The 24,224-nt window shown below is 47.1% G+C and overlaps 1 protein-coding gene across 5 annotated transcripts; it reads right to left on the bottom strand.

Moving 5' to 3' along the window:
• Positions 1 to 39: 39 nt before the first annotated feature.
• LOC101069457 (ATP-binding cassette sub-family A member 1) lies at positions 40 to 24,094 on the bottom strand. 5 transcript variants are annotated; one of them, XM_011613065.2, is made up of 49 exons: positions 23,937 to 24,094; positions 21,155 to 21,263; positions 20,295 to 20,388; positions 19,473 to 19,614; positions 19,274 to 19,392; positions 17,197 to 17,318; positions 16,080 to 16,271; positions 15,344 to 15,430; positions 13,044 to 13,287; positions 12,807 to 12,946; positions 12,608 to 12,724; positions 11,668 to 11,862; positions 10,955 to 11,163; positions 10,691 to 10,867; positions 10,392 to 10,614; positions 10,084 to 10,305; positions 9,789 to 9,993; positions 9,598 to 9,708; positions 9,335 to 9,506; positions 9,126 to 9,257; positions 8,882 to 9,021; positions 8,655 to 8,792; positions 8,344 to 8,573; positions 8,118 to 8,190; positions 7,823 to 8,025; positions 7,673 to 7,724; positions 7,481 to 7,594; positions 7,116 to 7,264; positions 6,906 to 7,030; positions 6,697 to 6,795; positions 6,394 to 6,583; positions 6,193 to 6,287; positions 6,072 to 6,104; positions 5,881 to 5,986; positions 5,691 to 5,765; positions 5,276 to 5,445; positions 5,018 to 5,195; positions 4,800 to 4,915; positions 4,568 to 4,712; positions 4,335 to 4,458; positions 4,120 to 4,249; positions 3,842 to 4,025; positions 3,644 to 3,750; positions 3,387 to 3,528; positions 3,111 to 3,245; positions 2,931 to 3,034; positions 2,735 to 2,827; positions 2,396 to 2,639; positions 2,179 to 2,322 (listed from the first exon to the last, which is right to left on the bottom strand). In XM_011613065.2, exons 2-49 carry the CDS (start codon positions 21,218 to 21,220, stop codon positions 2,179 to 2,181), a joined length of 6,807 nt encoding a protein of 2,268 aa, XP_011611367.1. In that variant the 5' UTR covers positions 21,221 to 21,263; positions 23,937 to 24,094. The 5 variants fall into 5 exon arrangements, with proteins under 5 accessions (XP_029707254.1, XP_011611367.1, XP_011611368.1 ...); XM_011613066.2 differs by having other exon boundaries at positions 7,490 to 7,594; XM_029851395.1 differs by having other exon boundaries at positions 8,118 to 8,187.
• Positions 24,095 to 24,224: the final 130 nt, after the last annotated feature.

The following is a 24,224-nucleotide window of genomic DNA, read 5'->3' as shown; positions in this document are numbered from 1 at the left end:
AGCTTTAAAGAGAGGAGAGGAATCACATCAGTTTTTGGCAGGTTTTTGTTTTAGATTTTATTTATTAATGCAAATAATAACTATACACAATAAGTAACAGACCCAAACAGCTGTTTAATACTTAGAAATGTAAACAAATAATATTGAGCAAAAGGGGAAAAAAAAGAGACAACACCATCATACTTTTCTTACTTCTTTCTTCTTATCTTCAATTCAAGTGTCACACCAAGGCTGTGATGCAGTGGTGAACCTTGATCTTGTGTTCCAGTAGATGTTTCTCATACCCCAAAAAGCCTTCTTCTTTCTGACAGGAGAAGTCTATAAAGTGCTCGCATTTGGCTGAGGGAAAGTCTGAAGCTGCATGGTGATCAGATTCCCAGTGTGACAGAAACCCCTTTAATAATTTGGTACGACACAGAGCACCAGTTTAGGTTGAAACCCCGCTTATGTTTCCTCGGACTATCGAGCCAACCGTTGTGGTCCCTGTTTCAATGTAGTCAAGCCTTTGGGCGAGCTCTGGAAACACAGATCTGTGCAGAATCGCCCGTGTTGCAGCTAATAAACCCAAACCAACAGAAATTGTTACGATATAAAGATTTGGCAGTATCAAATGAAGCCTGACTGCGACATAAAATCTTTTTGTTCTGGGCTGCTGACCAGGACAAAGTAGGACTTCTGTATTCGGAAGTCAAAACACAAAGCTCACAACGCCTCCTTGAAATAATGCTGGTAGATCAGAGACACAAACTGAGCTTCGTTTGGCACAGACGTGTGATCACACCACTGGGAACGCTTTTTTTTTTTTTTTAAATTCGACATCATCACGGACGACAGCTCAGGTCAGAAATGCTCCGTTACCGCCTTCACAGCAGCATCAAAACACGTTACAGAAGGTCCATGCAATCAGAGAAGCACTGAAACTGTCCAGAGATCACACTTTTTTTTTTTTTTTGGCCAATACCTCAGCGGTGGTTTACGCACAACTCTGCTGTTTTCCGGCCTGGTGACCGCACGCCGGTACGTCTGGCGGGGCGCCCTGCGGCGACCATTGCTCAGCAGCCAAATTGCGCAATCGCGCTCTCTCCATTTTGACAGGCCTCCAGTTCCAATTAAAAGGGGCCTGACAAGTACATAAAAAGCCAGTATGCCAGGCTGCATCATGTACAGACATCAAGCAATTACGTTTTTTTGTTTGTTTTCCTTTTTTGACACTATATATATACACGTATATATGTATAAAAACAGTGAAATGTCATTCATTGACTATACAAAAATTATTTTGTGTCTGTGCTTTGACGGATGACAACTTCTGTCTTGTACATTCTGTCGCGGCCTACATACATTGTTATCATTGTTGTTTTTGAAATGGAGTGCTCCGATCTCTCCCGCCGCCGTGATACAGTATAGGCACTGTGCTGGAACATGTCAAGGACGAAAAAAATTGCGAAAAAAACCAGAGAGAATTCGTGAACAGTCTCAACTGTTACCCGAACAGAACGCGTTCGGGTCCGAACAGAGGACAAATTTGAATTAAAACAATTTAATTATCGAAAATGAGTGCGCTGCAAGATTTGCACGTTGGCAGTAAAAATGACTGGTAACGACAAGCGACTGAGATGTTTGACCCTGATAAATAACATCTGTCGGTCCATCCTTCAACAGCTGGCAGTGAATGATAACTCGTCAGGCTTTCAGGAGCTCACGATGCACAGCAGCACATGGACGTGTCCCACTGCTGCTGCTACTACAGGCTGGTTGGGGGATTTACAACTGGACGTACCTCTGGCTAGCATCCCCATCGTTGTTTTTTTGTTGTTTTGTTTTTTTACTCTTAGCTTTCCAGTCTAATCTTGCTTCAAGTGTTCTGGCTCCATTTTGTGAAGGAGAAGCACCTGTCTCCAACCCTCACCTCTTCTCCTTTTAAATACATTTATATATTTTCTTGCATTGATCTGCATTGAGTCGTCAGTGTCTGTCACAATACCTGCAGACTCTGCCTTCACAAGAGGCAGTGAGCTGATGTGCAGGCCCACTGACAAATGATCATTTAAAAAAGACTAAAAAATAGAAATTAAACAACAACAGAAAAAAACAGTCAAGTCTCTTCCACCAATGAGTGGTCCATAATTTGCGGGAGGGTTGGTGAAGTGTAAGAACCTCCACGGGTGGTGGCTTGGATCAGACGCAGCTCTCCCTGGTGCTATTGTCCGTGAGGAAAGGGTTCAGCTGTGAGAGATCCACAACGACAGCGTCCCGCTTGTTCAGATTCACTTCTTTGAAATGGTCTTCATCGCTTTGGTCCTTGGCGAAATTTACAAACACCTGAAAAAGGAGGGAAAGATCAGACCTGTTCTGAAATACAGCTGCGCTCATCACAAGTCGCCTGTGCACTTACTTGGTCCAGAGTTGTCTGGGAAACGGAGTAGTCCTCGATGCTGAGGGCCTCCTTGTTCTTAGAGAGCAGGGAGAAGATGCGTGCAAGAGAGGTGAGGGAGGTGGGCAGCTGGTACTGCAGCATGTTGCGGTGCTTCTCCTTCAGCGTGCTGCCGGGCAGCTCCCGCTCAATGAATCCCATCACCGGTCGGAGATCTGGATCTGGTCCGGCCACCCGCAGGATGATGGTGTAGCCATCGCCAAACCTGACAACGCAATGTTTTTGGTTCAGACCCGGGGGTGTTCCATTGAAACTCCGTACCGGTAAAGTAGCGTGCATGTGCACGGCTCGCCTCCCCACCTGTTTTTGAGGTGTTGCACGCTGCCCAGGCAGCGGAACCTGCCGTTGACCATGATGGCCATTCTGGTGCAGAGCGCTTCGCATTCCTCCATGCTGCACAGAGAGGGACCAAGGACATGTTGCAGTTCATGGCATACACACACATGCACGCACACACAGTGCTCCGATCGAATGGAGGGATTTAATTCAGTCTTACCTGTGAGATGTTAGGACGACAGATCGTCCCTCTTTAATGATGCTCAGGATGGCGTTCCACAGGGCACGCCGCGCTTTAGGGTCCATGCCTGTTGTCGGTTCATCCTGTGATGCGGCAACAAAGGGATATTTAGCTCCAGCTGCAACTGTTTTTGTTGTGTTTTGAGTTTGTCTTACTAACCAAAAAGACGACAGGCGGTCCTCCTATCAAAGCGATGGCTGTAGACAGTTTCCTCATGTTCCCTCCACTGTAGCTGCCCGCTGCCTTGTCCACATATTTCATTAAGCCCAGCTTTCGGATGCCCCAGTCTGCCACCTGGTGGTCAGAAAGAGTTTAGAACAGCCCGGGCAACCATTTTGATTATGGAGCACAAGGTATAACATAGGTTACAGATACTGCAGATGTTTATTTCTAAATCTAAATAGAAAAACACCAGGATTCTTGTTGGTTACTGACCTCACAGACTTCTTTCTCTGGGACTCCTCTCAAGATGGCGTAGAACTCGAGGTGTTCTCTGCCCGTCAGCAGGTCGTTTATGGCGTCGAACTGGGGGCAGTATCCCATATTCTGGTGCACCTCATCGATCTCTTTTGTTACACTGAACACAGCAGAAGATAGAGGTTCAGATTTTAATAGTCTGACTGAGTTTTCAAACTGCATTTGATCGGGATCCTTTGAATACAATAACTGAATCATGATATGGTGAATCTCACCTTTTGCTGGCCAGATAGGCCTCTCCACCGGTCACCATCGAGTCACCAGTCAGCATTTTAAAAGTGCTGGTTTTACCTGCCCCGTTTACCCCCAGCAAACCAAAACACTGCAGGAGAAGAAACGGCGAGAAATGAGCAAACCTTACGCATCGATCGCTCTTTCCCTCTATAAAAGAAAGCGTGTTGCGGGAAATTTACCTCGCCACGTGGGATGCCAACACACAGCCTGTCCACGGCCGGCTTCTGCTTGCGCTTGTAAATCTTGGTTAGCTGTCGGAGCTCCAAGATGTCCGACTGCCCACCGCCGCTCAGGATCCTCTGCCGCTCTCTAGCCACGTCCTCGTCTTCTTCTCCGATAGGTTTTAGATGGCTTGTCGATGACCTGAAAGAAGGTGTTACGTTAGAGACTTATGATAATACTTATAATAACAATATCTAAGGTATTTGATAGATTATGCCTCAAACATTTCACCCACCTGGCCTTGAAGAAGAAGTGGTACTGAATAAGAACAGTAATGCTGAAGAAGATCACGCCCTCTATGGCCATCGCAAACAGGTTCTTTCCCACCATGTCCCAGGCCAGAGGTGATCGGAAGCGGTTTTCACCTGTGGAGACAAATACAGAACCTAAATTTCAGCCTTTGAACCCTCTTGAAAGAGGCATTTTTGCTTTAGAAAAATAAGAAATTACCAAATCTTTCCAAGGCGTCGGCCATCGCCTGATTCTTCACCATGTCAATCAACCCTCTGCCCAGACAGAAATGCGGGAAGATGAGGAACACGTTCTTCAGGATGTCGTTGATGCCGCCAATCTCCTTTTAAGAAAAATAACGATATTCAGCCCAGAGCTCCTTCTCTACTGTTCCATTTCTTTCTAGATCGATAAATCATGAAACTGCAACGAAGCTGCAGCAAAAGCTTTACATTGCTTCCAAACAGCTCCAGCACGAACGTAGAGACGCTGCCGTTGATTCCGATCAGTATGTTCACGCTGGTTAGAACCACGTAGGCTGTGCTGGGGATCTTAAAGAAGAACGAGGCTGGGTACATCAGAGGGGTGATGGACCACCTGGAAAAATACACAGTTGGGGTGAGACGGGGACGGGCTGAGACCAAATGGAGAGACGGTAAAACAGAGTGAGGACTGCAAGGGCACCCGTAGAGCAGCAGCAGCAGAGCCAGGACGGGCAGGTTCGTGGAGGAGACGTAGGCCTCTTGTTGGAAACACACAAAGATGACGATGACCAGCGTAGCCGGAACAATGTAGTTGCACTACAGGAGAGACACGGCAGGAGGGAAAAATGGTTTCAGGAGATTTGAAGACGAGGTTGTGGAACTCCCTTCTGTGTTGGCAGTGAAGTCTCCATCTCTTACCATGTCCCAAACAAAGTTGGCCAGCCAGTAGAGGAACGGCTGCACTCCGCTGATGAACTGCATGTGTTTGGCTTTGTTCACTCTCTCCTGGATGAGGAAGACGACAAAACTCGCTGGCACGAAGGACATGGCGAAGATCACGCAGATGGAAACCAGCACGTCGACCGATGTTGTCATCCTGGTAGAGAGTTTTCCAAGGGGTGAAAAGGGAATTCCCATAGAGGTACCTGCTAGATGGTTGGTGGGTGCAATACTCACAGCGCCACCTGCGACAGCTGCTCCTTGGTGAGGTTAAGCGGGTGATTGTATGCATTGATGCCGAACGTTTTGGGGTCTTTGCCAGCTTGCAGGTTTGCCCGCAGGATCCCGTTGTTCATCACGTTGAGGAAAGAGCCGATACTGTGCCAGCCTTTGTTGTTGAACCAAATCTGAAAGGAGAAAAGACCATATTGGACTCGCAGGTTCAGAGTGCAACTAGAGCAAATATAATATATGCTTCATCCTATATATGGCGCATCCTGCTTTAGATTTTATTCGTTCTATCCTTTCCAATTTTCTTGCATGTTTCTCTTTCTTTTTCAGTTTCAGATGTTGTCAGCACTGTTGATTTTCTTGCAAGGACGTTAGCTGTTGTGTAACTGGTGCGTGTCTGTGCACTCCGGTGCTCGCTCACCTTGACGATATTCTTGGTATCCATTCCTTGGATAAAATTAGAGAGACTGTGGAAGAATCGATCGCCTGCAGTTCCCTAGAGGGACGGAAGAGGGCGGAAGAGGACTCTCACGATATGTTTGTATGCAGATCTAAGGCAGTAGTTACACATGAATCGTTCAGTGCTGTGCACTTATACAACAATCTCTTACTCTTTCCAGATGGAAGCGTTGCCTCAGCGCAGCAATCGCCTCATCCATTTCATCTGCGTGCGCCATCAGCTGAGATTGTCTGGCTCCCAATGAAAATCCACCGTATCTGTAAAGAGGGTCATAAATTTAGTCTCGCAGCAGAGACGCAGGTCAATAAAGTATTGAAAAAGATTGCGTCTTGTGTAATGCACCTAAACTCGTTGACCCAGATCTTGTTCTTCAGGCTGACAGAGGAAAAAAAGAATATGATGTCAAGTCAAACCTGGAATTGCCAATAATGCAACGAGGTCAGCAGCAGAAGGTCAGCTTTACCTCTTGCCGATAATCTTTGCATATGTTTTCACAAGGTAGTCTGAAATGTTCCTGCCAGTCAGGTTCTGCAGGGTGATGTTGTCATTGATCTTCATCTGGGAAAAACAGAGCACAAAACACCTCATTAGAATTCAGGGCAGAGAAAAGGCAACAGCCAGATTTACAGGTTTATTCATGCTTTGCTTTGTAATGGTCGCCAACCTGAGGTGGCGGAAGTCCACCAGCACCGGGAGGACACTCTGGAAGCATCCTCTTTCGGCCGCCACAGCTGCACTCACAAAGCGGAGACGGGTTCTCCACCGACCAGTTGCCTCTCTCAAATAGCTCTGTCACACTTTGGGAGACATCTGGGACGTTCCAATCTGACTCAGCTGGTGCACACGGCGCGTCCCTGGAACGCAGGATGTATATATTCAACACCATATCCATGTTTCGGTGCATATTGCTGCTTGTGTGTGCATGTTCTGATTTTATTAAGTGGGTAGATCATTATCATGAACTCACAGTGAAGGTCCTCCATCCATGCATCGAGTTCCAAATCCTGGTTTTTCTGTGAGAGCTGCTTGTAACTTGTTGATGTGATGGTTTTCAGGTTGGTCATTACTATAAAGACATGGGGAACATAATGACATCAGGAGCACAGTCTTCATTATTGAATAGTAACATCGTTTTAGATAATTAAATGACATCTTTTCTAGAATGGACTGTCTTACCTGATGAAGGCGAACTGTTCTCCATACATGGTGGGATCCAGAACCAGACTTGGGTACTTCCCGAAGGGAGGAACGATCAGGCTGAACACCAGAGCAATGCAGACAAACACAGCCGGCAGAACAATCTGTGAAAGAGCGTTGGGATTATTTAAAATGTGTCGCTGTATACACAACTCTTTTAATCAGGTTTGGGTGCAAGCAACGGAATACCTGAGCAAAGAAGCCTTTCCTGGATCGACGAGCGTAGAGGAACCGCTTCCACAGTAGTGCCACGAACTGCTGTCTCTTCAGACTCCAGCCTTTAACCTGGTAGGAACCTTTGCCGTCTGTTCCGCCGAGCCAGTCGGTCTCCCGGGAGTCTGGACACAGAACCGTGAAATAAATCAGCATATTTGCAAATATGTCTTTGGACTTGACTGGGCTAAAATCCTGCTGTTATCATTTGATTTCACCAAGCAAATATGTTTTTAATCTAATCTTATAGGCTGCTTTCCCTCAAATTGTGGTGGAATGAGAAAAGTAGTGAAATCAATGGTGGGCAATCCCTGCAAAGCATGCTGGGTAGTAAGTTCTACCTGGGTCACCTTCAGAGTCGTTGAAATCAAAGTCATCCTCGGTGAAGGGCTTCAGGCAGCTCTGGTGGTCTCCGAAAGCATGACGACGGCGAGTCCTGGTGGGCACAACTCCATCTGCAGCCACATTGGACTTCATTAGTCTTGCAGGCAACTTCTGCTGAACATCATCAATAAAGACGGCCTGTATCTCACCTGAGAGCTCAACAGAATCCACTCCACTGTCCTCGGCCACCTTCAGGAAAATCTGCGGATGACAACAATGGAACAGATTCAAATACGTTCAACGGAACATGGGAAACCCTCCCAAAGACAAACGTTCCTGAGCGGAAGGCTGCTCCTCACCTCTTCTAGTGTGGTGTCAGATATTCCATAGCTGGAAATGCCCAGATCGGTGAGCCGGTCATCTAGTTCGTGGAAGAGCTCAACGAAGGCTCCGTCTTTAGCTGACTGGTACGGCAAGACATAGGTGAGCTCGTGACCGAGGTCCTCGACCAGGCGAGCTTCCGAGACGTGCTTGAAAATCACATTGGAGATGAGGGACACATCTGCAGGAAAGACGTCAGCAGCAGTGGTCAGACGTTGCAAGAAGAAATGCTAAAACTGTCCCCCAGAGTGTGAACGCTACTGTCGTTTTTACCGATTGTGGTGGTTTCACTATCGGGTTCGCTGCCAAGACCGGCATCTGAACTGCTCTCTGACACGCTGTCCTCCTGGAGCAAAGAAAGTGAGCTTTAAAAACTGCTGCGTAAAGCTAAAGAAACACGTGCTCCCTCGTGATATCTATTGCAAACTGAAACAAAAAAAAAACTGCAGTGCGAGCAAAAGATGGGCCTGAAAAGTTTCCTGTGCTTTCTCACGCTGACCTTTTCTGCCTTCTTGCTGTACGAGACGGTACTGGCGGAGTTCCTGCAGGACTGAAGGGTCAAGTCGTAATCTCTTTTGACCAGGGTCAGGTAGTAGCCCGTCCCCAGTTGGGTCTTCAGGAAGAGCGAGGAGCCGACGCAGCACAGCTTGCCGTGGGAAATGATGGCGATGCGGTCGCCGAGGATGTCGGCCTCATCCATGTGGTGCGTGGAGAGCAGGATGGTGCGGCCTGGAAGAAGAGGAAACATTGAGATGATCAATTAAGGATTCCATTCAAACCTGAAGGGAAACGCCAGCTGTCGGCTGGTACCTTGTCTGTATTTCAGCAGCAGGTCCCAGATTCCCCTGCGGGCGTAAGGATCAACACCAGCAGTTGGTTCGTCCAGGATGACGACTTTGGAGCCTCCCACAAAAGCCAGAGCCACAGAGAGCTTCCTCTGCATCCCTCCTGCAAATGTAGCATTAAAACAGTGTCAGAACGGTTATCAGCATGCAAATACTCCCACAAAAACAGCGGGACAAAGAAATGGAACTGACCCGACAGTGTGCTGGTGCGGGACTGTCGTTTGTGAGGCAGACCGACGTCGTTGACGATTTGCTCCATCTCTGCCTTCACCTTCTCCTCCGGCAGGCCCTTCAGACGGGCGTAGAACCAAATGTGCTCCTCCACCGTCAGCCTGGGTTACAATAAACAATCTTACAATCAAGCCCACAGAGACGCAGAGGAATATACTGTTGACGGCTATTTAAGGCTCCCCTAAAATCATCGTGGCAAACTTACATGCTAAAAAGAACGTTGTGCTGGGGACACACGCCGAGGTTCTGCCGAATGGTGCTCAGTTCGGTACGGATGTCTTTGCCGAGGATGTAGGCCGTGCCAGAGGTCGGTGGAAACAGGCCCGTCAAGATGGACCTGAAAATGTAAAAACAAGAACAACTGAGCACAACGAGTCGTGCTATTAGATGCACCAAAGATAACAATTATCTTACATGGTCGTGGTCTTGCCGGCTCCATTGTGGCCGAGGAAGGAGGTTATCTGTCCATTATAGAACTTCAGGGACAGTCCGTCAACAGCCAGCTTGTTTCCATTGCTGTAAACCTTTACCAGGTTTTCGATGTAGACACCGGGCTCGATGTGAGCTGGCTCCTCCTCGATGCACACTGCCGTCGGCAAAAACACACAACGTGACGTTAAGCGCTACTTCCTCTAACGCAAGAGACTCAACACCAGCAATTAACGCGCGATTGGTACCTTCAGCATTGCCCTTTGACAAGGATGAAGAAAGATTCTGGTTCTCCTTTTCTCCGCACCAGTAGGTTCTTGTGAAAGGGAAATACCAAGCCCGTGGGATTCCGTACTGACCTGAGGCAGAACAAACGCTTTGATTTTCACCGCCGTTCAGGAAACCAACCTATGATAGAAAAATATTGTCCGCGTCTCACCAGGGAAGACGGCTTCGATGTACCAGGTCATCACGCCATAGAGCACGGCGTCAAACAGCATGAGGCAGATGGAGGTGGTCAGGTTGTAGCTGTCTTCCTCCAGAGGGCTGGCCAGTAGGTTGGACCACTGGATGCCCACGCCTTGCTCCTCAAACAAGGCAAAGTATTCACAACCGAACCCAAAAGCCACAGGGGAGAGAAGACTCTGGGGAAAAAAAGACCAGATGGTTATTAGACAAACGCCAATAAATAGAACCCAGGGGAGGTATGTGCAGAGCTAAGTATCTCTACGCACCACTACGATTTTGGCTCCGAAGCCCACGTAGTCTTGCCAGGCGACACACAGCACATAGGGCAGGTAGAGGGTGAAGTATATGATCCCACCGCAGGCAGCTGCCAAGTTGGCCCGAGAGAACAGCGTGCTGATGAGGAAGCACTGCATGATGGTCACGACACCAAAGGAGCCCAGGAACAGAAACACCACTCCCGGATCGCTGTAGGGCAGCAGGTTTCCCATCTGAGGAGAGAGCAAAGACAAGAAGGTTGTTTTCTGTGTCACTCCGTTGTGTATTTCTATTGTCACGACAAGCGGTGATGGCCAACCTTCAGGAGCATCACCAGCAGGCCGGCGCTGATCAAGAGCGGGATTAAACTGCTGATGAACCAGCTGAGCCACAGGATTCCATTGTTCAGTCCCATGATCCTCATCGTCTCCTTCAGCCGGGCTTCCTTCTCGTACACCACGCCCTTGATGATGATGGCTACCGAGTACATCCACGCCAAGGTCATGAAGAGAGGCATCGATCTGCTCATCACGCGCAGGAAACTGGAGGAAAATGGCCATAGTTATCACTGCAGCGTCTGGTCAAAGGTGGAGTTCGTCCACCCAAAGGTTCACTCACATGTCATCCACGTAGCACGGGTAGGGCATCTGCTGAAGGTACACGCCGATCTTCTCCGTGGTGCCGGTGACAGCTCGAATAATTCCATGCTCGATGATGTCCTGCAGGTAGGAAAATCCGCCCCATATATACCGGAGGTCCTCAAAGGGATCTGCCCTGGGACCAGGGTCCCAATAGCTGGAGAACAAGATCAAAACTGGTTAAAAAGAATGGCGAAAAGCTTGTATGACAAACAGGTCTGAGCGTTTGGACACGGCCTCTTACCTATCTTTAATCTTGTTCGTCCTCTCCACATTATCGATGTCCATACGGATCTTGTAGTTGACTTTGGCAGGCAGCTCGGTGCTGTTGCTCGGCTCGATATCGGGAAACACGATTCCGGCCCAGAATCTCTGGTTGTCCAGAAGCCCCATGGACTTATTGACCAGCCTCTCTTCATTTGCTACCGGCTCCAGTTTGTCGAGGTTCACGCACTGAGAAAGAGAGACGGTACGTTCCCTTTATCTCGCTGCAGATTCCAAGAAGCCAACCAGTTCAGAAAGCACAATAAAAACACTCAGAAAGCTACAGGCGTGACGGATTAGTGTGTGGTTCTGACACATGAGAAATGCCTGTTTGTACACACTTTAGGGTCTCCATAACGATTTAGTGGGTCACTGGGACAACTGCACCGAATTTGCTGATTAATGGCGCGTTTGTGATTTGATTATCTATGGCAGGAAACGGGAACAAGGCGACTAATGGGAGCTTCCCAGCCCTCTGTCTGTGGGACGTGAATCATTGGATAATCTCATCGCCAAACAGAGCAGAAGAAGGCCGTTAGTTTAATCTGGTCCCTAAGACTTGACATTGAATTCAACTTAGCCACGGTTCGTCTTTTACAGGCATGAACATTGCTTAAATGGGCAGAAGATAAAGGCCAGGTTGTCTAATTTAATACAGGTTGTAATTCTAAACTTTTGGCTCCATCCACCAACCTCCATGAAGCGGGAGATGGTCTGTATGGCATGATCGGTCTCGTTGAAGACGTCTCTCCAGGTGTAAGGGGAACCAGGCCGCCGGGGGTCCTTTGCGGCCTTGGACAGGAACAGCGATATATCCGACACACGCCACTCGGTCCCACTGAGCTGAGAATTCAAGAAAGCGGCGCTGGCGTTGTTCTGCAGCATGGTCTGCAATCGAAGAAGCATTTTTATCATCAAAAAAGGAGAAATCAACGTGACCTAAAGACCTAAAATATAGAAGAACGCTCTCGGGGCTTCTGAGAAAACCATGTGACCTATGACAAAAATATTGAATAACAGACTTGTTTTTCTCATGAGAATGTATGTCAAAGAGAGAGGCCTAACCAGCAAACAACTGCTTCTTTTCCTTCCGGCTTGATAGTTTATGCATACTGAACTTGTTATTTGCATCTGTTAATATGGCTATTTGACCTATTTTACATTTTCATGTTCCAACCTTTTATCTAATATGTAACAAAAGAGTAAACTATTGCCCAATGCGCTATGCAGTTCAAACAAAATTAACATCTCTAATAGAATATGATGAGGGCGTTTTACAGAGGTCATTTTGAGCCTTTTCTCTGCTGCTTTAACCACGATTTACTGGTTTGAGTTTATGGTGCGGTACCAACTTTCACCGCCAGGTGGGGTGATGATTATTGCATTTGTTTAAGTTGTGCCGTTTTGGAGCCTGCAGGAGCCGTGTTACAGCATATCAAACACACCATACAGTCAGATCACACTCTCGGGTTTACAGAACCTTCAACACCCTGTGATTGACCCAAAGAGGATTACTGTTGTCAGGCCGCTCACATCAAACACATAATTATACAGAGTAATTATACAGAGATGCACTGATTACCAACTCAGCCCACTTGATGGGCGCAAACAGATGTTGTCGGTGCCAACTCACCCGAACCAAATCCATTTCCTCGCTGTTCTCGATGAAGTTTAAAATGCGGGGTTTCACCTCGTCCCACATGCCGCCGAGTTCCCTTAAGACGCCAAGTTCCTGGAAGGTCTTATTAACCTGCAAACACAAACAAACACACTCGGTCTCAGGTAATGGTGTCCATTCGCAATCTCAGAGGGAATCTGGAAATGGGCCGCACCTCGTGGATTATTCGCTGGGTCGCTGGAGTGTCTGGGGTATAAAGGATCTTCCCCATGAGCAGAGGCTTCAGCGCCCTCCAGATCATCCTGGAAATGGGGCTGGACTCCATGTTCTTCATCAGGTTGTTGCAGTAGGGGGCTGGAAAATCACAACAGATATTGTGAGCCTGTTTGCTCTGGCAAATCATTTACTGGGCATTAATAACGTTTCTGCGCGGCAGCTTTTGGACACGCACTTGAGGAGTTGTCGTAGGTCGACCGGGTCTCACTGTCACTGTCGTTGCCATGATTTCCAAACAAGGCCTTGTAGTTGTTGTCCTCATACCAGTTGAGTGACTTGATTTTCAAGCCGCCCCCTTCAGGATGCCCGCAAACAATACGGGAAACGGCCTGGTACATCTGGTTTGGAGAGCCTGTGGCATTGGCAGTCAGGAACATGATCTCCCTGCGCATATCCTTCCAACTCTTGATGCTGGAAAACTGAAACGCAGAACGCATGTTAGGAAACTGAACACCCGGATGTCCCCCCCTGCAAGTTGTTAATGTCAGCGTGTTTATGAGCCGTCACGGTGGTCTTGCAGAAGCAACCTTATCACCAAGCTATTCCAGCTGAGGAAGTGGAGTGCTGCTCTGCAGGGTGGAGACGGCTCACACTTAACCGTCTGCCTGACTCAGATAACTACAGCGTGTACTATGGATGATGCACATGAGCCTATCTTTCAACTATGTGTTCTGTAACACATGAGAGAGGGGAGCATATAAAGAGCAGCTGGGAAACATCACTGGAATGATCTGCTGTAGGTTAGTCCCATCCGACATAAATGGTGTTGTCAGGATATTCTCCCTTTTTAGGAAAACAAAGGGTGAACAGCTCTAATGTGTCAATAAAGAGGAATTAGATATAAAATCCGATTTCATTAAACCTGAAGAGAGCAGCGAGTTCACTCTGGTTCATTAAGGTTACTACAGGTCAAAAGACAAGCAGCCACAAGTTTCCTGTTCCTGGTCTCCAGTCTGGTCAAATGAAAGGCATTGTGTCATCAACCCGTGACCCAATAGGAATGAAGCAAGGCTTTGCATTGTCCCAGACAAGTGTGACTAGCACAGGTTTGATGGGGCGTGAAGTGTGGGGTGCTGCATTCAGTGAACTCATTTCCTGTCGAATTTCAAGCCAGAAGATGAAAAAAATAAAACCAAAACATGAGCTTGCTAAACAGAGGCCTGTGAGGAGTGTGAGAACAAAGGGAGGAGACTGTAGCAGCGACACACAGGCGCACCTAAACACAAACAGGTGAAGCGCAAGCACAGGCGTGCACGGTTGTTTTTAGGACAAATACAGTGTTGATCATGAGAAAATTACACCAGCAGCGGCCCCTCACCACCCCCACCACAGACACACAAAATGCAGCCTCAGTCAAGAGCCTCCCTTCGTGAGCGAAAATCTCTTCATGCCTGCGTGCTACGTGCGTCTCCAGTGAGTGGAGACACGCCGCATGTGTGGTTCTGGTGTGTGCCAAACAGGCAGCCTGGGAGCGCCATCCCTGAGTGACCTGACGGCGGAGTTAATGCGAGGTTACTGTAGTTCAAGTTCTCGCTCCTTAATGCCGTTAGGTGAACTGGAAAGGATCCCATCGGGTAATTGATGGAGACCGGTGTGAGCCACACAGTGATCTACATGTTAGATAACAATCTGCTGCTCATTGTAAAGCAGTTTAAGGCGGACATGTCTAAAATGATTGACAAGATGCTGAAACATGATCTAGATAAGAAGTCTCGCTTCCTTCCAGAGCAAAAGTGTGATGCGAGAACATCAAATCTTCAAAGTGTAGATTCTCAATCATCCAGGTCATGGTATCCAAGGCAGTTTTCTCTGTCAACTGTTTTTTCCCCACCAAACACAGTTCTAAAGAGTAACTGATCCGCCTTCTGAAGCCCGAACGTACGAGCTGAAGAGCAGCAGCGAGCAGTTAGCTTAGCTGAATTAGCAGAATTAGGTGGGTCACATGTGTTTTGTGCGCCAAAAAGGGGAACAGGTGTGTAAATGAAGAACACAAATACCCGCTGAATGGATCTACCTCAAACAGCTGCAAAGGTAAAGCAGGCTGGAAGCAGCGCTTTATCTTTTTTTTATCCGACAGGAGCTATTGAAATGATTATGCACCACTGTAAATCCCGGGTGGTGCCTGATTACTGTTGAGTCAGTAATACGAGTGTGTTTAACCTCCTCACGGTTTTATCTGCACCCAGCTGAGCAAACACGTCGACTTTTTTCAACCGGAGGTATTTTTTATCAAAACTGTACAGTCATTCACAAAAGGTATGTAAAAAATGTCCCGTCATAAATAAACTGCATTGGGAATAAAAAAACCTCAACCTCCCACAAGTAGTACAAAGAACTGCAAAGTGACTCCGCATGTTGAAAATTCTGAGTAAAAATTGATTGGATGCACAAATATTGTCCCTGCAGTCTGAACTTTGGAAACAAATAGCTCGGCAAAGTTTAGGTTCATTTACGGTGCACACGTGTGCCAGTTACCTCCACAGCCAGAGCCCCAAGGTTCTCTAGAAGATAGTTGGTGGCAGCTGAGACTTCCTGAACCACTTTGGGGTCTGATCTCACGTCCTGTGAACAAGGGGAAAAGAAATGATTCGTATGTGTGACAGATTGTGAGAAGGGGGAGAGAAGGGTTCAAATTAGGGTGAAGACAGCGAGAACAAGAAGTCAAGGCTCCAGAAGATGAAACGACCGACACCAGAAGGAGGACGGGAAAAAGTTCTGGCCTCTCCACTGGGTTTGCTCCATCTCGAGTAATTTTATCGTTATCGTAATGCTTTTCTTTTATGATTTATGATTTAGAGACAGGATTTTCCATTCTTGCACTACAAACCCTGTCACTTTACCCCCTACAACCCCCCCAATAACTTTGTCATGGGATTCTGTTTTTTGGTGATCTTTTTTCCTCTGTTTGTCTTCCTGAACGTCTTTTTGTTACGATAAGCACAGCAGCACAGAATGTTTATCCCACCACGGTCACTCCCTTTGGAGCCGGGGTTGTTACGGGAATACGGCCGTCTGTTTTTCTGTTTTCTTTTTGGAATATACAAGTGGAGGAGAGGTGAACAGAGAAGGAAAGGATGAGGAGAGGGTAGAGAGAGCAAAGAAAACAGGGCTATTCAAAGTGCAAGGTAAGCAGAACGATGAAGCTGCATATGCTTGGGAGAGCAACTATTAAAAGGTGACCGATCACTCGGGCTTAGCTTTACCCACTCACCCGGATCGGTTTGAAGAAGTCAAGGTTGGACAGAAAGTGGCTTTGCGCCTTATTTAGCCAGTCACTGGAGGACTTGCATATAATTTCTTGGGTCAGGCGAGACACGTTGCGGTCAGCAATGTGAACGAACTCCTCCAGCGGCGTCGCGTTGCAGAGGTCTCTGAGATGGAAGCCGAAGCCTTTGGTCAGGACCTGGACAGAGGGAATGAGAGACATGGGACAGGCGGAAAGAGCAGCGTGTCCAGCCAGCGTCCGACCAACAGTGACTCAAACAATAAATCTTTCCCAATTTCGCAAGTCTCATATGTGAGTAATCCTGGTAGTGTCACCATGTCAGTCATGATGCGTTCAAGTGTCTACTGATTGGAATTAGGTTTTTTTTTTTCTTTCCCCTGCCTCTCGGCTCTCTGAACGGAGGCTGGAAAGAGACTTGATGAGTGTGCACGTGTAAGACTGAGAATAGCACGCAGCGACTCTCCATCTGGAAGCCCGCAGCCGCTCTGTTTATGCCGCCGGCCTAAGAGTAACCAACCACGCTCACACACACCAAATGTTGATCTTTTTCATTGGAGACGCATCCTAGCTTAAATGACTTTGGAGGATTGGAATTCAAACAAATCATCCAGCGGCGAAATTAAAGGATTTTATTTTCCACTTTGAGATTTTCAGCCCAGCTTCTTCTGCTTCCTCGTCGTGTCCCACAGATTCTGCAGGGACTCGCTCACACTGGCTGTTATCCCCTGCACGTGAGGGGGGGAGCAGCATGGTCATGTGACACAAGCTCTCCAACCGTAAGCCAGGGATGCTGCGGTGGTGTGTTTGGGTGTGTGTGTGTGTGTGTGTGTGTGTGTTTGTGTGTGTGTGTGTGTGTGGTTTACCTTAAGGTAAAGCAGGCTTTGCATATGTGTTGTACTGTTATGTGCTATGAATGGATGATCAAATGTGGCTTAACAATAAATATCTCGACAGCTAACCCCCCCCCCCCCCCCGGTAAGTATTAAGGGCTTAGCTGTGCCGCGGTCCCGTGGCCGGACCGTCAAGCCAAGGTCAGTGGATTTATAGATGGGCCGTGATTTTCCCACAGGTCTAAAGAACCGGCCAGAAAGAGTCGCCTAACCTTCTCCAGGTTGACGTCGGCCTCCACGATCTGCTTCAGCGCGTGGTGGGGCAGCGAGGCGTTGCGGTGCAGGAAGTGCGAGAGGGTCTCGTCGTCCTTCAAAAAGTCCTTCAGCTTGAAATCTACGGCGAAATACAAAAGCACTGAACATGAGCCGATAAAACCCCCACAAAACCAAAAACACTTGTGTTTACTGGAGAATAACAACGAGCAATTAAGCTGCGAATCGAACCCCCTTCCCCTCCCAACAATTGGACAAATTTCTTATTTTAATGAGTGGAAAATGCACGATTCATGTCAACATGTCAAACCACGTGCTTCTGGTGAAAGGGTCATCTCTGAGTCGGCCAACCGTTTCTCCATTTCCAGGGGTAAACTCTCCGGCTGGCCCCTTTGCACGCTCACAGCATTTTGTAATTTTACCACATTCCACAAGAGTCAAAGCGTTTAGGAGAATGGCCTGAGTCATCTGTTCAACTGCTGGGTTACTCTCGTGCATTCCGGCTTCCCGTTTCTAACCTCCTCCAACTCCAGAGACAACCTTTCCCCAGTTTTAGCCCGTTTTTTTTACATCTTAAACTGGTGCTTTTCACTCGTGGTGCCATTTCTATATCCCACAATGCATTTGGTTATTGAGCTAATTCGGTGTAAATATGGCTTAAAATGTAAGAGGATGAGATTGAACGTTTAATCTTACATTCATCTGTATCAGATCTTTATAGTCTATCTGGAAAGGCAAACGGGAAACGCTCTCCTCTGACCAAAGAGCCCAGCCTTCAGGAGGAAGTGAAAGAGAACAGGATGTTCTCACTAAGGAGGGGGTAGTGGGGGGGTTGCATTTCTCCCTATGCCATGGCTGTCCACCAAAGTATGTGACATTGAGATGAGTGTGTGTGTTTGTGTGTGTATGTATGTGTGTGTGTGTGTGCGTGGGGGGGGGGGCATTAATACTGGGCTGTGGGAGAGAGAGAGAGAGAGAGCTTAACTCTCAGCAGTGAGCATCTAGGGAGTGTTAATATGCTCTCCTCGGTGTCCCGGTAGGAAGTCACAGCTCCCAGAGTGCATTTCATCCAAAGGCCCTGAAGGACATTTGGGTTTATTAAAGTGGATGGGAAAGCAAGTTTACACAGTCAACAAAGTGCTGTTTTTGTTTGTGTTCTGTTGCTGCCTCTCATCTGTTTTAAGTTCTTTCCCATTAAGAACATCACCGGAGCCAATAAAGTATTCGCTGGCAGTAAAATCCAAGATCTATTGTAATGGAGGCTTTTTAATACAAAAATGCATGGAGCATTTCTTTATTTGTCTGTGTGATGCATAATAGGCTCCTTTTACAGGCGATGCTTTGTTGGTTTCTTGCGTAACGCACCTCTGGGCCAGCACAACAGACAGTAGCCCAAACACCAACAGGGCCGACAGTTGCATAATTACTAATGGTGCCGGATTTACCCTTAAGTTGGGGTCTGATGTCAAATCAGGTTGTGGTAAAACCCCGTTTATCATGAAAACAACATTGGTTTGGAAGGTGTTCAGTGATTGGCGAGGACATTTGTGGGACTTCATCATTGAGTGCATAGCTCACTTTGAACGGGTCAATGCAGCAAAGGCACAAACAACGTTTTATTTGCAGAGTACGGCCTCCCTCCCTCCCTCCGCACAGCAACACCCGCGGATACAGTGAAGGCTCCTCCGCCAAGCACTTAGCTTTTAGATAATGACTATAATGTGCTGGTAAAACCTCTCCTGTTTGAGCTGCTTGAGTCATACGGTCACAGACGGGCGAAAATCCAGATCAAACAGCCACGAAGCCACTTTGGTAGAGTGACTGAGGGCGGATCGTCTCTGTCGTGTTCCACAGCGACCGCGGCCCCCGGCAGCTGGGCCCCGACCACAACTGGTCGGCAGTGATAAGGGACGTCGCGCACTTAATGTCCCCCAGATAATTTCGTCTACACTTTTTCCCCGCACGTGTTCCTCTTCAGTCATTTCAGGCTGGTAGGACGGACTTTTATCAACTAACTTAAGCTAATTTAACACAAAGAAGCAAAAGGAATTCACACAAAGAAGCGTTTGTGCTTACGAGCTGTGTTCTTCTGCATCTTCCTGAGTGCTCTCAACAGTTTGCTGTAGCCCTCGTAGCTTCGATCGTTCTGCGTGTACAGCAGGATCTTCTTGGCATCGATCAGCAGGCGGGAGATGCTGGATCGAAACAAGATGCGATCCGGTGAAGTGAGCAGAGTAAAACGCACAACATCCCTCGAGAGGAGAATCTCACTCACATTGAATCGTTGAAGTTCCCCACCATCCCGGGACTCTCGCCTGGGGTGGGATTGCGGAAACAGGGGTTGTTAGCGTTGCAGATGATGCCTTGCACCCAGGGCAACGTGCCCGCAGAGGGCATGGCCTTGTTGGGGAAGTGACCTGGAGAGGAGACGGACAGTTGTTGGTAACTGGTCGTTAAAAACGTTGCTTTTGAAAACATTACTCCCGGGATTCACGTCAATCCTCCCATTTTGAAACTCGAAGCAAAACAAAAGACTTAGCATTTGGGAAGAGCAATAAATAACCCTGACTTTATCTTTACAGGCATTTACTTTTCAGCTATCTGCATGACCTCATGTGCTAAAAAGATCAGGGTGGGGAGTAGAGGTGAAGGAGTTCACCTCCTTCCATGAAACAGAGCAGGTAAAACCAAATCCCTGTTACGGTGCTGCTCGGAATCCACAGTTTAGCTCCAAAAAAATGGGAAAATCAATGGGCAATAAAAACAATGCGGCTTGTAGAACTGGTTTTTTGGACCAGCACTAATGTCGCAGCCGGGTTGTGAAACAGCTCCGGCTGCCAAATGACATTGTGAATCCCTTTTTTCCAGGAGCCGAAGATCCTGTCATATGCCTACGCTGTGCAAATATTGACCAATTCAACAGAGCGTTTCACATTAGGAGCACGTAAAATGTCAAAGGTTTGGCCACCGAAACGGGCGAGATTTTTGGTTAATACCGGTAAAAACCAGAAACGTCGTTAACGTCGGTTTCAGTTAGATTCAGAAGGAAAACGGTAAATAAAAAACACTCTGAATGACCGTCTGAGTCTCGCCTTACATTCATGCTGCTCATAAGGTGGGTAGTAGGTTCGGACTGAGATCAGGATGAAGAAGATGAAAAGGGGCCAGATGATTTCAATGAGCAGCTGGATCTACAGAAATAGGAGACAAAAAGAACACGACGGTTAAAAAAAAACAGGATTTGGACAGACGGGAAGCCAAAACTGAAGGCAAACGTAGGACAACAAACACGACACAAAACAAAATTCTCGGCGTTTTCAGGTCAAGTGAGGGGAACTTAGCAGACATCTCAGGAGTTGGGCGTGTGCAGGCAGCTGCCGGGCGTTAAGAGTAATCCCGCCGTGCGTCTGGGTGAATGATGTGGGTTAATAACAGCAGACAGATCCAGGCAGAAAGAATGTTTCTGCGAGGGTTTAGAAGAGTTTGCCCATCTGCTGCACGCGGCCCCCCTCCGCTTAAACCGCCTATGTCTCGGCCTTAACCCGCGCCACAGACATGCGGAGAGGGGATAAAGACCAAAGTCACTGTCTGAGTAACCGGACTGTACGCGATTGTTGTCAATAATTGGCCTAATTGTTGAACAGCCTTGGTTGTCGCTTTGAGCGGCGGCTCCAGCTTGATGGCCAAACGGCCAAATTGTCCGCGGAAAACAGACTCCCGGCGCACAAAGGCGCCACTGTGCGATGACCCGGGAGTCAAAATTGATTTGCATAATGCTGAGTGGGCATGAATCAGAACACGACGCTCACTGGGTAATGGCGGGTAAAAATGTGACATCTTCACACAACTTCTTCTTTGCTGAAAATTACATAATTTCCCTTCGCCGCGTATTTAACGTGTGAGTTTCTCTTCCTCAGCGGCGGCCACGCGGTGATGACGGGCGGCGGTTGTACTCACGGTCTGTCTTCGCCGGTAGGTGAAGTTCTTCCAAAGCAGCAGACCCAGCTGAGTGGAGACAGCCATATCGATGTCTTCCCAACCTCACTGAGGACGCTCCAGCTCCTCGCTGTCGAACCAAACAGAAAAATCTGTCAGTCAGCTACTGAAATCACAAACGTGTCTCCCTCCACAGGCAAAATCAACATAGTTTGTTACAAGCAAAGCTGTGCGACTATATGAGTGTGGAATAAAGGACAAAAATTCAACATAAATGTGGGAAAACCAATCAAGGGCAAAGACAAGCTTTAGCATTACAGTCCAACAAATAAAGATGGTTAAAAAAAATTCACCTAATGAAGCAAACTGGTCAGGCTGACAGAGAAACGAGCGGCAGCCCTCAGTAAACAGGCTCGTCAGATTTATGTGGAAATCGCTGCAGATCGGGGTCCACTTGATGTAGACACATCCGTCCAAAGGTCAGGCTACAGCTAAACGCTGGAGACGAGTGGGAGGGTGGGCAATTTTAGAGATGTACAGTTCAACAATGTGGCTTCGGCGGTTTTCCATGTCAGCAGCTCCGGCTCAAAAATTAGTTTAAAAAGAAAACAGGCTGCTTTTGTCTGTAGTTTGAACTCAAATTCATAAGAGATGAACAAAGTGGGCGCACATGAGCCCCGACATGGACGTCATAGCGCACTTTTCACCTCTTGGTAACTTAGATTTTACACAAGAACGAAAACCTGAAAAGTCAAATGAAATCAGGGACGTTTACGTGGGAGGGTTTGGTCAACCTTGGCTTTAAGTAGGAAATATTTGTCCAGTGATTGGGACGACCTTTGGACGGGGCTAAATTGATCGGATGTGAACAAGTGGAAGGACCTGAAGACAAGGGTACAGTACTGATCAAACAGGGTAATCTCACTGAGAATTAGCTTTGGGGGGGTGTGATAACCCCCGTCCCAATGGTGACTGCGTGATTCCCAGCCACTGCTAATCCACTCAACCACCCGATCTGAGTCATGCCAACGCAACATCTGTATCACTGACAACCCTTGATACAGATGTTAAGGATGCTTTCCGGGACACTTTGGGCCAGGAATTCAATGCTCATTTTTCCACAGTTGTGTTGCTCATTTTCAGTAAATCCAGAAGAATTGCCCAAAATGTTGCAATGGAAAACCAACAGGAACTTTGAGAACAAACACCACAGTGACCCATGTACTGTTGGACAATATCTCCACTGCTGGTACATGATCAGATTAACTCTTTATCCACAATGGCTGAATGAAGAAATCCGATCCGAGTAAAGCACTCGATGCCGAATGGAGAATTTATATACCCACAAAGACGAAGAATTTTGGACGGTTGAACAGGGCAGCTGCAGCTTTTCGCTACAGCCACAACCAACATCAGTATGTTTCAGCAGTCCCAAATTTGAAGTAATTTTGCTTAGACAGACCGTCCGTCCCCCCCCCCCCTCTGAATCCCAACACAAAGGGAAAAACAGGTAGACGGCATTTAGATCTTCCCTGATTAGGAATAAGAAGCAATTTTAAAGGAAAATAAACACAGCTATGAACACTTAAAGGAATTATTTATTCGTTTTTGACCAGCTAGCAGACTGTCCTGCGTTTATTTGCTCGTATATCTATATTTTTTATTTCGGTAAAAGGCAAAGATGAGAGACGTTGAACCAGCAGCACAAATGCTGCAGAGACAGAGCGCCCCTAGTGGCGAACGGCTGTATTTTTAAATACTTGTTTACCATCGTTCACGTGTTAAACTGCGTTCATGCAGGGCTTTGTCACCTCAACGTTTCGTATCCTTCCCCCCTTTGATCGCCTGAAAGATCACTCAAAATTCGGAAAGCTCATCGTAACCACGCATTTCTATTGTGGCGGAAAGGATGAGCGTCGAGACAGTTGGGTTCGAACCACGACTGAAAACAAAGAATGATCTGACGGATCACCAAGGCTTCTGATCAAAAAGAAAATGAAGGCACGTTCGACAAAAGACTAAAGACAACGCGCAGTTTAAAAGAAACCTGTTGGCAAATGTGTCAAAATTTGATTTATTTTAGCTTTTTTATTTCTCTCGACTTCGGGTAACTGTCGGTCATTCGGTGCGCAGCTGCTGCAGCATCAAGACAGAAAAAATATGTCAACACCAAAAAGGAAATGGCTTTCAATATTAAACTACAAAGAACGTCACTAGAAAAAAAACACACCCAAATCTCCAAACCAAAGAAAACCAATAAACCAAATTGAAAAAGACATAGATAATTCCACTCAATAGCACCACAATACAACGGTTGGGGTTTATGTCACGAACCTAATGTTACATTAATCCTTCATGTAAAAACAGGTTGTTTGATTTTGGAATGCGTCACCGGAAGCCTTTTGTTGAATGAAGCGAAATCGACGCTGTCGCGGTCGAAAAAACACACAAGCGACGCGAAAAAATAGAAGAAATAATATTTCTGATAGATTAAAAAAAAAAAAAAACATCAACCGTTTATCACAAACATGCCATCGTGAAACACCTTGCAAATCCTAACCTTTAAATCAAGAAAAAGAGCAGTAAAAGAGTTTTCAGACAATCTTCACGCTCGAAACCATCACAAAGCAATTTGAGATCGTGACAATAAAACAAGTTCACACCTAAAACATAAACTGACAAAAGAAGCAATGGTTTTAACGGATGACACGGTGGCCCGTATCTCTTTATTTCTGCAAAGCAGCTCGCAATTTATCCACAAACTCCATCGCGAAAAGAAGAAAAAAAAACCCTCAAAACTCACCGAACGCAGTGAATGTCTCCTCTTTCTCTTCTCATGCGGTGAAGTCACAGGTCGAAAACCAAATCTGGAGGGATAAATGAACTCCTCCGCTGTTACGGCATTCGTATCCTCAGAGTCCGTCTGACTAAACAGTTTTTTCTTTCCTCCAGCAGGGTTTTATAGCGCAGCTCGATTCGGAGCGACGCGGCGCGGTAGCGGTAGCGGTAGCGGCGCGGCAGCGGCGCGGCAGCGGCGGAGGTTACTGTCGGTCACAGCTGCTGCCATATAAGGCAAGCACGTGCGCAGTCA

The sequence above is a fragment of the Takifugu rubripes genome, chromosome 17 (assembly GCF_901000725.2).
Source record: "Takifugu rubripes chromosome 17, fTakRub1.2, whole genome shotgun sequence".
In the NCBI taxonomy this organism is placed as follows: domain Eukaryota; kingdom Metazoa; phylum Chordata; class Actinopteri; order Tetraodontiformes; family Tetraodontidae; genus Takifugu; species Takifugu rubripes.
Note: the sequence above shows the minus strand (reverse complement) of the source record. Positions and strands in the feature narration are given on the sequence as shown.

Excerpts from the sequence above, each read along its gene's own strand:
- LOC101069457 (XM_011613065.2), bottom strand. The coding sequence starts at position 21,220 with ATGGCTGTCTCCACTCAGCTGGGTCTGCTGCTTTGGAAGAACTTCACC. Across the intron at positions 8,793-8,881 it reads CCGCACCAGCACACTGTCGG|GAGGGATGCAGAGGAAGCTC; the intron begins GTCAGTTCCATT and ends CTACATTTGCAG. Across the intron at positions 7,265-7,480 it reads CGACTCTGAAGGTGACCCAG|ACTCCCGGGAGACCGACTGG; the intron begins GTAGAACTTACT and ends TTCTGTGTCCAG.